This window comes from Podarcis muralis, chromosome 6, assembly GCF_964188315.1.
Source record: "Podarcis muralis chromosome 6, rPodMur119.hap1.1, whole genome shotgun sequence".
Classification (NCBI taxonomy): Eukaryota; Metazoa; Chordata; class Lepidosauria; order Squamata; family Lacertidae; genus Podarcis; species Podarcis muralis.
In genome coordinates this window covers 49,648,831-49,661,151 of record NC_135660.1, presented here as the reverse complement: position 1 = coordinate 49,661,151, position 12,321 = coordinate 49,648,831, and the positions used below count along the sequence as shown (strand labels likewise).

At 39.4% G+C, this 12,321-nt stretch overlaps 1 protein-coding gene across 3 annotated transcripts in view; it reads left to right on the top strand.

Annotated features, from left to right (window-relative positions):
* NRAP (nebulin related anchoring protein) overlaps positions 1 to 12,321 on the top strand; it is a 58,477-nt gene that overhangs the window by 16,151 nt on the left and 30,005 nt on the right. For 2 of the 3 annotated variants that reach the window (XM_028730229.2, XM_077930238.1), the window contains 9 exons: positions 1,156 to 1,260; positions 4,201 to 4,299; positions 4,657 to 4,761; positions 4,939 to 5,046; positions 6,277 to 6,378; positions 7,441 to 7,638; positions 8,377 to 8,481; positions 10,042 to 10,140; positions 11,619 to 11,723. In XM_028730229.2, the coding sequence (XP_028586062.2) occupies positions 1,156 to 1,260; positions 4,201 to 4,299; positions 4,657 to 4,761; positions 4,939 to 5,046; positions 6,277 to 6,378; positions 7,441 to 7,638; positions 8,377 to 8,481; positions 10,042 to 10,140; positions 11,619 to 11,723 (1,026 nt within the window). The remainder of the gene's footprint in view (positions 1 to 1,155; positions 1,261 to 4,200; positions 4,300 to 4,656; positions 4,762 to 4,938; positions 5,047 to 6,276; positions 6,379 to 7,440; positions 7,639 to 8,376; positions 8,482 to 10,041; positions 10,141 to 11,618; positions 11,724 to 12,321) is intronic. The other variant, XM_028730230.2, reaches the window with a different exon arrangement.

Here is a 12,321-nt window from a genome sequence, read left to right as displayed (position 1 = left end):
TAATTGCTGTAACGGGGACGCGGGTGGCGCTGTGGGTTAAACCACAGAGCCTAGGACTTGCCGATCAGAAGGTCAGCGGTTAGAATCCCCGCAATGGGGTGAGCTCCCGTTGCTCGGTCCCTGCTCCTGCCAACCTAGCAGTTCAAAAGCACGTCAAAGTACAAGTAGATAAATAGGTACTGCTCTGGCGAGAAGGTAAACGGCATTTCTGTGCGCTGTTCTGGTTCGCCAGAAGCAGCTTAGTCATGCTGGCCACATGACCCGGAAGCTGTGCACTGGCTCCCTCGGCCAATAAAGAGAGATGAGCGCTGCAACCCCAGAGTCGGTCACGACTGGACCTAATGGTCAGGGGTCCCTTTACCTTTTACTAATTGCTATAACAGTGAGCTATGGGATTGGGCCTTAAGAGGCTTGTGTATTGTTCTGCAGCAGACTGGGCATTTTTTTTGCTATTGGTTGTTAAGGTCACACAACATCTTCCAGTGCCCATGCCATTTGTCTTGGTTTATTTATTATTGGTTTCACTGAGGTGCCATTTCATTATTTATTACTTTTATTTATAAAATTTACTGCACACTTTTCATTATAAAATAATCCCAAAGCAGGGTCCAATAAACAATAAAACACAATAAAATCACACCATCTGTAAATAGGTGGAAGTATGCACACAGTAAAATAACCATCACAGCATGCAGTGACATAGGTTCAACTAAAATCCTAGATGAATAAATAGTTGGCATCAAAAGCTTGTAAGGTTCTGTGCCAACTGTATCTTAAGGGGAAGGGAGTTCCTGTACTGAATGATGGGTGCCTGCGTTGAGACATTGTGTACCATGTCTTGAAATGCGTTATTTGAAGCTCTGTGAGAAGCACAAAAAGTAAGCATGAAGATAAAAGCAATGTGTCACAGGTGGAAGTTAAGGCAATGTTTCTGCGGTTGGCACTGGATTAATTGTGCAGCTGAAAAAGAATCAATTAGCAGTTAAACTATGCAAATAATTTCATTTTCTTTGGCATTGACGCCACTGAATTTACTTTGTTGCTTGTGTTTAATATTAATATTACTGGGTTTTTTTCCCCTTTTCTCTTGTCTGATAATTATTCAGAACAAATGACAGCTTTAAAAAAAGTTGATTCTTTTTGTTCTCCTTCCAGATAGCCTATAAATCTGATTACACACACGATGATGTTGACTACAATTACCCAGCCACCCTCACTCCTTCATACCAGACAACAAGGAAGCTGATCCCTTTGAAAGATGTAAATAGCCTTCTGAATTCTCACCCTTCTGCTTGCATGGGATGGAGTACGATTTGCGGTCTGTATAAGGCAGTAATTTAATTACAGTGACAAATATAGCTGATGATAACAGCGCCCTGAAAGAAAGAGATAAAAGTTGTTTTCCAGTTGGTAGACTCATAAATTCTCAGGGCACTGGAAATGAGATATCTAACCTCCTGCATTTAGCTGTCCTAGTGTCAATCCTTTTTTGTTGTAATCCCAAAGTGATTACAGTAATCCCACAATTTGCATCCATTTAACTTATGTGCATTCAGCTTTACATATGTGACAAAAAAATTAATAAATTAAAAAAGGGGTGGAAAGGGTGCAGGGTTTCAGGAAAAATGACTTTTGCAATCCTACCCGCCATTGAACCCAATGGGTTTTGACTATGTGCAATTTTGGCTTTATGAGCAATCTCCAGAACATAACCCCTGCATAGCTTGCGGGTCTATTGAACTACTGCTTCCCATGGTGGTAGTTCTGCACTACAAAATATATATTGCTTTTATACTAATTTAACAACCTCTCCCAAAAAAGGACTTGGACTGCAGTCTTCACCCCACCCATCTGAGAGTAAGTCCCTTTGAATTCAGAATGACTTACTTCTGAATAAGTTTTCAGACAGTTTCCCATCCAGAATCAGATTTGCTTAGATTTTGCATCTTGTGCCTTTAAAGCATGCCATGAGAAATATATTTGGGTGAAAGTGGTGCAAACTTTCTTAAAATTCCTTACACCCCCTTACTCAGGCTTCCTCAACCTCGGCCCTCTAGATGTTTTTGGCCTACAACTCCCATGATCCCTAGCTAGCAGGACCAGTGGTGAAGGATGATGGGAATTGTAGTCTCAAGACATCTGGAGGGCCGAGTTTGAGGAAGCCTGCCCTTACTGAACCACAGGTCCCAGGAAGTGTGCATGCACACGAAAGCTCATACCAAGAACTAACTTAGTTGGTCTTTAAGGTGCTACTGGAAGGAATTTTTTTTGTTTTGATAGGAAAAGAGTCATTAACTCTCACTTCAAAGGGCAAAAACAAGGGATTGGTTATAGCCTTATTTCCCTCTTTCTGGTCACTTCCTATCTTTTTATGTTACACCTGACTAGAAAGAGTGTCTGATGGCATGCACTAAGGCTCGGTTGAAAAACATGTCTGCAAATGCCTAAGGGATCCTCATCTGTTGTGTGAGAATGAATTTCACATAGGACAAAACAGGCTTTGCAGGTTTTGCCTCTTTAACCTTATTGATTATCTGTAGACCACTGATGCTACATATTTCCGATGTTTACTTTATTCCACTGGGAACAGGATCAATACTAAGGCTATAGCTACATCACAGATGTAAGCTGGAGAACAGCCATTACTTTTATTATATCTGGGCACTGAAACTTAGGAAACCATTGTGCCAAATAAGCTGCATGCCGTTTCAAACCTTGGTCCATTTAGCTCAGCACTGGGAATGCCAGGGATTGAACCTTTTGCATGTTCTACCACTTAGCATTTCACATAACTTCAAATTTATTTAGAAGGTTAAAAAATACCCTCTACACATTCTAAATTACACTAAGAATTCAAAGGTAGTTAAGAGGAGATTTTATGGGGTCAACAGCTCAATCATGTGCTTTGCTCTGCTAGCAGAGCAGTCCACGCAAGAGTGGCGTTGTATTAGATATGTAAAGAAAAATGTTACGTGTATAGCTTTCAAGTAACAGCCCCTGCACCTCAAGTTCAGCCAAGCCCTGGTATATGGCAGTTTGAGTGACAACGTGCCAGACAGCAGGATGACCATGCAGAGAGCTGTAGAGATTTCCTTTATAAACTAGAATTCTGTAGAGGAGAAGATTTCAGAGGTGCAGCGTGACACTTGAGGATCTATAAAGTGGCATCTGTTGAAATGTCCTGTTCTACACAAGTGGTTTTCATAGCCACAGTTCCTTTTCCACAAAACAAAAACAATGGTTTATTACTAGAGAGTCCTGCCCTTCTTTCCACCAAGTACAGCCAGCCCAAATTTCATTGTTTCATCCATTTAAAACAAAACAAAACGTGGAATATCAATAGAAAATTGCATTGAACACTCCAGATCATCTGCTGATGTGAGAACTGGACATCAAAACAGAAACAGTGAATTCATTGTTTCAGTTATACTGATCATATTAGATAAGTTATACATTTTTTAAATGGAAAATATGTAAGAATGGACTCCATAGCATCAAATAAAATTTGGATGCCACATCCCCCCCTTTTTTTTAAAAAAAAGAGAAGGTGGGGGAAAAACTCTCACTAAATCAACTACTTTAAAGTAGCATACAATTTGCATTTTAGTGAGAAGGTAATTAACTAGGGCAAATATTAATTAAAGCCTGCCGAGAATAATAATTGTATCCTGTAGTGTAACATGGAGGTCTTTGGGAAGAATAGGCTTAAAGGGAAACCTCACCATGACATTTTATCTTGCATAATGTGGATTTAATATACTGCTTTGTATGGGTTCGTATTGTTACTGCTGCCTTCATATATTAGCAAGTTAGTGGGCTCTGACCTTATCAGTCGCTCACTTTGAAATAACGTTTTTGCCTTATTAAGATTTTTCACGACACTCTGCATATATAGCTTCTTCTATTTAATGATTTCCCTTTATATTTTTAAATATTTAAAACCACAATTTAACACAACTGACAAGGCTAACCAATTAAAAGAGACAGAAAGAAAGCTCTTAATTTTATATAAATACCACACTAATGAAATTGCACTGTAGTTAAAAAAACCAAAACCCCACAAGATTTCTGCTTTTGGTTAGCTGCTGTGAATATTCTAGATAACGATATATTTGCCATTTGTAGTAAGAGCTACCTTGAGAATTGCTTTACTAAACCTTTTGTGGTAGGCATAATGTGTTTCTCCATTTTTTAATTTAGGTAAACTATAAGCAAAGTATAGACAAGCTGAAATACAGCTCTGTTACCAGCACACCTCAGATTGTTCAAGCGAAAATCAATGCTCAGCAACTTAGTAATGTAAGTCCTATTTCCATTGTACCCCAACGCATGAGAAGTATTACATAAATAAGAAGGTATCTTGCAGTTGTCCCGTGGATAACATTTTGCAAGTAAAAGGCATTCTGGAGAGTCAGTTTCAGAGCCCCCTTAAGAAGTATTGCAGCCTCACATTTAGGCAGATTTATTTATTATTATTATTATTCAGACATTTCTTGGGGGGGGGGGAGCTAGGGAGTAGTCATAGTCACTCTTCGTATAATTTCAGATTTTATTTCCTAACGACTTTTTAAGAATAGCTTTTAACAATTAACACTCCTCTTGCTGTTAAATATCATTGTATTTGACATGTTGAATATGCTTTCGATTGTTTGGCAGCTGAACTACCGAGCCGAGTATGAGAAAGCCAAAACACAATATACTTTGCCACAGGATGTCCCACAGTTAGTCAAGGCCAAAGCCAATGCGGAATTATACAGTGAGGTAAGGGAACCTACAAATATACATTTGCATAATATACCCAAGGATGTGATTTTCATTAGAAACATAAGTCACATGCTACGCTAGCTGATTTTATAGTTTGTTGAGCGAATTGCCTGCTAGTTTTTTTGCCCACCTTTATTCACATTAATGACTTACTACTGTATTTCCTTCCCTCAGATTAAGTATAAAGAAGGCTGGCAGAAAAGCAGGGGCCACGGCTTTGAAATGAATTTGGATTCCATGTCTTTGCTCGCTGCCAAAGCTTCAAGGGATCTTGCCAGTGATGTAGGTTATATGTATTTATCTGGGGCATATTACTAAGAGACGTCTAAAATAATATAGAGAAATGAAAACATGTTGAGTTGGGGCTTTAAGATGGAAATTTCTTTTAAAAATAATCTGTCACAAACTCTGATAAACTAATGGAGAAATGTAATAACATTCTAGTTATCTGACTTACCTTGGTGTTTGAAAGTGGCTCTTTAAATTGCCTAAAACCTAAAATAAATAATTATAAAGTGAATATATTTCCAGATATTTCGACCTCCTGCTTGAAATATCTTAATGGGCCAGTGATGCTTTCATCCTCAAGGGCCAAAAGAATGGATGGCATCCATTGTTGCAAGAGCAGACTTTCAATCACCCAATGGAATTTCCCCTTCCTCATCTCAGCCTTGCCTCCCTAATCTGCTCTGGATAGTTGCTCAGGCCTGCTGAGCAGATTTGGAGTACATAGGTGGCTGCAAGGAGGAGAAGAGGAAGGGAAAGTCCTGTTGCATGAGAAGAAACGTGTTGTCCTTGAGGAGGGACACATATGTAAGTCACCCACTCTCTTTTCCTCCATTTTACAATATTTTCAAACAGTGTCATTCTGTACAGTCGTACCTTGGTTGTCGAACACCTTGGTACTCGGACGTTTTGGCTCCTGAATGCTTCAAATCCGGAAGTGAGTGTTCCGGTTTACGAACGTTTTTTGGAAGCCAAACATCCAACACTGTTTCCGACTGAGTGCAGGAAGCTCCTGCAGCCAATCGGAAGTCGCACCTTGGTTTTCAAACTGTTCCGGGAGTCAAACGGATCTCCCGGAACGGATTAAGTTTGACAACCAAGGTACCACTGTAGTCTGCTTTATTTATTTCACTTATATTTACTTTTAAGACTATATTTTCTAGACATTGGTACTACCTATATATTTATACAAGATTAACTTATCTTCCTTTGCAATTATTTGAAGAATCTAACATTTCCCAGCGTAATTTCTCAATTTCTTCCCACGTTAGTTTAGTTGTTCCTTTTGAGCCCCCCCCCCCCTTTTTGCTATAGTTTAAAATGCAACAGAAAGTGTATTACTTGGCAGACAAACTGGATGAGATTTGAGCAGTTGGCTTTCCATTTTTGTCAGTGGAAAATTTAAGGGGAACAGGTTCTTCTTTAAAGAGTACTTTTAAAAGAAAGATACAGTTTGGCTGGCATTTATCTGTCTTTTGAGCAAAATGTTGCCTATTTTCTCCACAGATTAAATACAAAGAAGAATATGAGAAAACGAAAGGAAAAGCAATGGCAACCAAAGATTCAAGACTTATTCACTCTTTACAAGTAGCCAAAATGAGCAGTGAGGTAAATGGCTTCCCATTACTATTTTAAATTTTGTTTTTAATGATGAAACTCCTACTCTCATTATTACCTTGGGATTTATATATCCTTCACTGCACATAGTAAAAAACAACAACACCCTCTTCCTTTTGCATCTGGTAAGAGGGTGGTTGTACAAAACTCATGGTTATGCGAGCAGAAGCATGTCACAGACTCATTAAAAACTCTCCCCTTCCAGGCCCTTCTAGTTTCTCCCCTTCTTTTCCTGACCATCTGGACCATCGCTTGCCATGGTTATTGCCGATAAAGAACTCAAAAAGAAAAATGAGTCCTTCAATGCTTCAAAGTTGTTACAGTTTATTGTTGTAACAGAAAATAATAAATGTGCTCTTAAAAAATGGTTCACCTTAATCAGGGTTTGCAAAACCAACCATGGTTAGCACCAGCAGAGATGTAATGTTGCACTGTGGTTAACAGTCGTGAATAGATTCGCACAGATGAGTGGAGAGGGAGAAAGTGCATGCGGTCACTTTGCACTCCTAATCTCTTGTGCATATTCAGAAAATTGATAATGTTGGTCCTGCACCAGGCCCTAGTTCCAAGAAATACTGCATTGAAATCTTTGTTAAAAATAAACAAGGCTTGCAGTTCTGTGCCTATGCACTTTACTGTAAACCCCATTGAAATCAGTGGGATTTACATCAGATTATATACATAAGATCATTATGTTGCTAACTTTAATGTAAAGTGAACACCGACACATTTTTGTGTGTGGAGATAAAGCATAAAACATTTTACATGCTATATACATAATGATAATGAATGATAAATGTATGTTAAGTGATGCTGAGAAACAGTGAGCCGCTACAGGTATCTGAAAGAAGCATTCACAACCAGGGCATAAAGGTTGGATCAGAACTTCAGTCTTTTCAAGCCTCAATCAGGGAAGCACGAATCTGTATACAGCAGTTATATTCTAAATAAGACTGTTGAATATATAGTAGAGATGGTTGCTATTATTCTCCTGCTGTTTTCACCTATACTCTTTTTGTAAAATGTTGAATGCAATATTTTGATATTCCCTAGATTGCATATAAAAAAGAATCTGAGAAGAATAAAGCTCATTTCCACTTACCAATGGACATGATAAACTTGGAACATGCCAAGAAGGCCCAGACTCTGGCTAGTGACCTTGACTATAGGAAGAAATTTCATGAATATACGGTGGTTCCAGAAGACCTAAAGACACACTGGGCCAAAAAAGCCTATGGACTACAGAGTGAGGTAGGAGCAAAGGTTAAAAGCTGATGATGGCAGTTACCAGAATGTATTGACTGAAAGGGTAGCTAATGTGGTGCCTTCCAGATATTGCTGTTAGTCCCAGCCAGCATGACCACTGGGCAGGGGTGAAGGAAATTGTAGTCCAAGAACATCTGGAGGGCAACTTGTTAGCTACTATTGTTTCCGAGTAGCTCAACTCTTTGTCATTACAAGCCAGATATTACAGAATATTAAACGAATCCATGGGTCTCATATGGGAATTCAGATAACTCAAGTGTCAAATTCAATCCAATTTAAATTTTGTCCAATAGAAAATATTAACTTTCAGTGGAAAGACTTTGCAGGAAGATAGCTTTAAGCAGAACACTAAAGCTTGCTATCAGTATTTGTGTGGAATAGAATTTGTGGGTAATACCAAAGGTTATAACTTAAAGACTTGTCACCCATGGCTGGCAAATTCATGTCTTTTTGCGATGCAACTAAATCTACCTATCTGCCATAGGAGCCAGCTCCTGGTGGCCGAGGTCCATTTGCCCCCCCAGTAATATATTTGAGGGGGCTGGGATCCCCAAAGTAGATGGGCATTGCCATTCAAATGGAGTGCATTCATTGTGTCTTGTGGTCGATTATATGGGACGGGGCTTACCTGTCCCCCCCCCCCAATATTTTATTCAAGTTGTTAGCCCTGCTGCCTGCCTACCTAATCAGTCTGTGAAATAATGAGCTTTCTTTTGTCTTCAGCTTCAGTACAAGACAGACCTTACATGGATGAAGGGAGTTGGGTGGATAGCAGACGGGAGTCTCAATATTGAGCAAGCAAAGAAAGCAGGAGAACTTATTAGTGAGGTATGTCTCTTGATTTTCCTGTTAAGTATAATAAAGTCTGGCAGGACCTTCCTGGAAGATGGAAGCAGACTGAAATATTTTGAAACTATGGCACTGTATTATAATTGGATGGTTTATCAAGTCCCTGGAGAACTGTCATGCATGCCTGTTGGGTTGAGTTCTGCTTCTTCGGTCACAAGTTCTGCAAACTTATCAAAGAAAAACAGAAATTAAAAGAAAGAAAATTAGAAGAAATGTAAGAGTGAAAAGAAGGAATAGGAGCTAGTTTGGCTTGTTTAAAGTTGCCAGTGATTATACTCTGATACTGTAGCTCCTTGACATCAGGCTATGCAGGTATTCTGAAGTAGAGGCAGGAAGAAACAGCTGTGCTCAGATCTAATATCTTGCAAGGAAGGAAATTGACATCTACTGCTGGGGTTTGCCACAAAAATATTTATTGTCAAAAATGTTGAACCCAGCCATGATCAGGTAACACAATTCTTCGTTTCTGAACTGTATAAAAGGTATATCAGTTGAAAACTAACACATACCTTGGATGCTTCTATTTCCAGCCAAGGACTTGGCATTTTGTTATTCTTTGTATGACATCATATAGAGCTGAACATAATTTTTGAAAACAACTCGTTCCTAATACGCCTCACTCTCTCCCCCATCTTGAATGTGGAATAATGAGCATCACTTTGAAATCTTTATGCACTTTAATGAAAATAAATCAATCTCAGTCTTATTTTCAGCTGGGAACATCACAGGGCAAGAGTGGGTGTGTTTGCTCTGAGACAGGGTCTTTCCCTGCAGAAATGCCAAGTTGAGGCATGCATGTAACACATCCCCTGGAGTTGGTTGTGTGTTTGATTGATGAATTGTTAGTACAAGAGAATCACATGAAGTATGCAAAAGAATGCGCCTCTTCTTTATCAACAGACATTACTGTGAAAAGGCTGTCTTTTTCTTCCTCTTACGGTGTTTTTGACAGCAACAAATTCGGGCCTCATTCAGAAATAACATGGTTGCTGTTATGTTGAGCATTTGCCACAGATGTTGAAAAGCAATGCAGATTGTGAACTTTTCAGGGCTACATTTTTCATGGCTTAGCTCCCAGCAGTGCAGCAGGAGCACACGAGGAGCAAAGCAGCGATGATTTCTGCCCTGAGTACCATTGGACTGTTTGTTGAACTATAAACCATAGTTAGGCTTGGCTCTAGTTGAAAGCAACTTGTGAAGTAGGCATGTGTGTGTGAACAAAAAAAAGAACCTGGTTCATGTTGAAACCAAATAGCTAAAATGATCCATTGGGGGTGGGGGTGGGGAATAATTAATTAGTGTAAAATGATAGCATAAAAGTTGGGAAACAGAGTGGTTATTCCACTTTATGTACTCCACCATTGTGTTATCTGAGTAACCTTGCCTCTATTTCTGAGTTGGTTTTAACATGAAAAGATTGTGTTGTTGTTGCTAGTGCTGGGAGTAAGTGGAAGGCATAACTTGTCAATTTTTTTTTACCTTTGAGAAATGTAGTAATGTTATCTGTACCATCTTTTTTAAAAAATGCATTTCAATTAGAAAAAGTACAGACAGAAGGCTGATGCTCTAAAGTTCACAAGTGTGGCAGACAGTTCCCAGATCAAACATGCGAAGAAAAGCCAGGAACTGCAGAGTGATGTGAGTCTCCTACTTTACCTTCTCTCCACACAGATTCTTTATCATTAAAACGGGTAATTCTTGGGGACAGGCACCACCACTGAAAAAGCAATAGGATCCAGCCACGGAAATTTGTCATTGCTTTACATAGTTTTGAGGTGTACTTCTAAGATTTTTTTGAACTCCCTGTACTTCTGCAGGTAGAAAACCTTTAAACCCAAAGGGTTATCAAGAGGCGTGCTGACCAGGTTTCAGATACTATGGTGATAAAGGCCATGTACCTAACTAGAGAGAAAAAGACTAAATTGGATCTTTTAGAACATCTGCATGGACCTCCGCGGCTGTTCTTCCTCAGTGAGGCTATTCTTTCTGTCATTAAAAATACACTGCCTGTCTTGTGTGGTACCTGGATTAGATTGTCTGCACATGGCTTCATTTTAAAATATTTCCCATTGCTTAGACTTTATTTAATAATAATTAATAATAATAATCCAGTTTCATTCCCCTTAGACCAATGTTTTGCCTTTACACAATAAGGGAAATCAGTGTTTTATTTAGTGCAGAAGTGGAGAATCTGTGGTCCTCCAGATGTTGCTGGACTACAAGTCCCATCATCCCTTATCATTGGCTGGTGCTGATGTGAATTGTAGTCCAGCGACTTCTGGAGCACCACAGGCTCTGCACCACTGTTTGAGCAGCATTGCTTTCACCAATACAGGTTAGCAATGTAGTGTAGCTGTATAATATACCGTAGCTTACAATCCAGTAGCTAGCACAAGTGAGGCCACGGAGCAGGGGTGGGGAATCATTGGCCCTCCAAGGACTACAACTCCCACCCTTTCAGACCATTGGTTACTATGGACTCCAACATCATCTGGAGGGCTGAGTGTTCGCTATCCCTGTCTTGGTGTTTTGGGAAATGGCATAAGTAGGCCCCCATCCCTTCTTAACGTTCTGAACAAGATAATCTAAGTCTGTGTACACACTATTCGTTTAAAGCGCATTTGAAACACATTCTTTCTCTTAAATAATTATGTGCACTGTAGTTTATCTCTCACAGAGTTAACAATTCCCAGCAACCCTCAACAAACTGCAGTGCCCAGGTGTGTGTGTGTGTGTGTGTGTGTGTGTGTGTGTGTGCTGTGCTTCAAACGTGCTTTAAAGGCACAACCCTCAGTTTAAGCGAAACTATTGTCTAGTGAGGGTTTCAGACTGAGGTAAAAGACACAGTCAGATAGCCAGTCATTTCACAAGTGTTTTAGCACTCGTGCTCTTTCATCTTTCTTTTCATTTTATTCTTTGATATCAACCATAATTGTTCAGTCTAAAACATAAATTGATTTTGAGGCAACTTTTTTTAAAAAAAATCATTGACGGTACAAACCATACACTAACTGGATGTAAGTATCCAGGAAGTTTATCTTAGAAAATTGTTACGTATTGCTTCTTAAAACAAATATGCCCAGTGCTGATACTGTTTGGTCTGCCTTTGTAAACAGGTTGCATACAGGTCAGGAAAAGAGGGTTTTCTTCATAATTACAGCATCAGCAAAGATGAGCCCCTCTTCATACAAGCCAGAAGAAATGCAGCAAATATCAGTGAGGTATGGATGGGTGGGAATCCTGTGCTTTCATGCTATTGAAATAATTATTCTGTGGCTAATGATTGATGCTTTCTCAAGAGTGGTTCAATGCATATATACTATAAATATATGGTTGTTTGGGGTTTATTTTTACCACTTTAACTATCTTTGATTCCCACAAATAATTTTGGGAATTGCAATTTAATAAGAGTGTTGAGAATGCAAGCCACTGCCAGATAGCTACAGTTTCCAGGGGGCCTTAGGAGAAGAAATAACTATTGGGCTTGTTTTGCTCTGTGTTATAGTAGTTATGCCCTTAAACTGCTCTTTCAGCCCTTTAACATATGCAGTACAGTGGTACCTCAGGTTACATACGCTTCAGGTTACAGACTCCGCTAACCCAGAAATAGTACCTCGGGTAAAGAACTTTGCTTCAGGATGAGAACATAAATTGCGTAGCAGCGGCGGCAGCGGGAGGCCCCATTAGCTAAAGGTTAAGAACAGTTTCAGGTTAAGAACGGACCTCCGGAACAAATTAAGTTCTTAACCCGAGGTACCACTGTATTGGTATGCTAATGGAGGAACTCCTAAATTTAAGCAGTAGGCAACATGCAGGTTA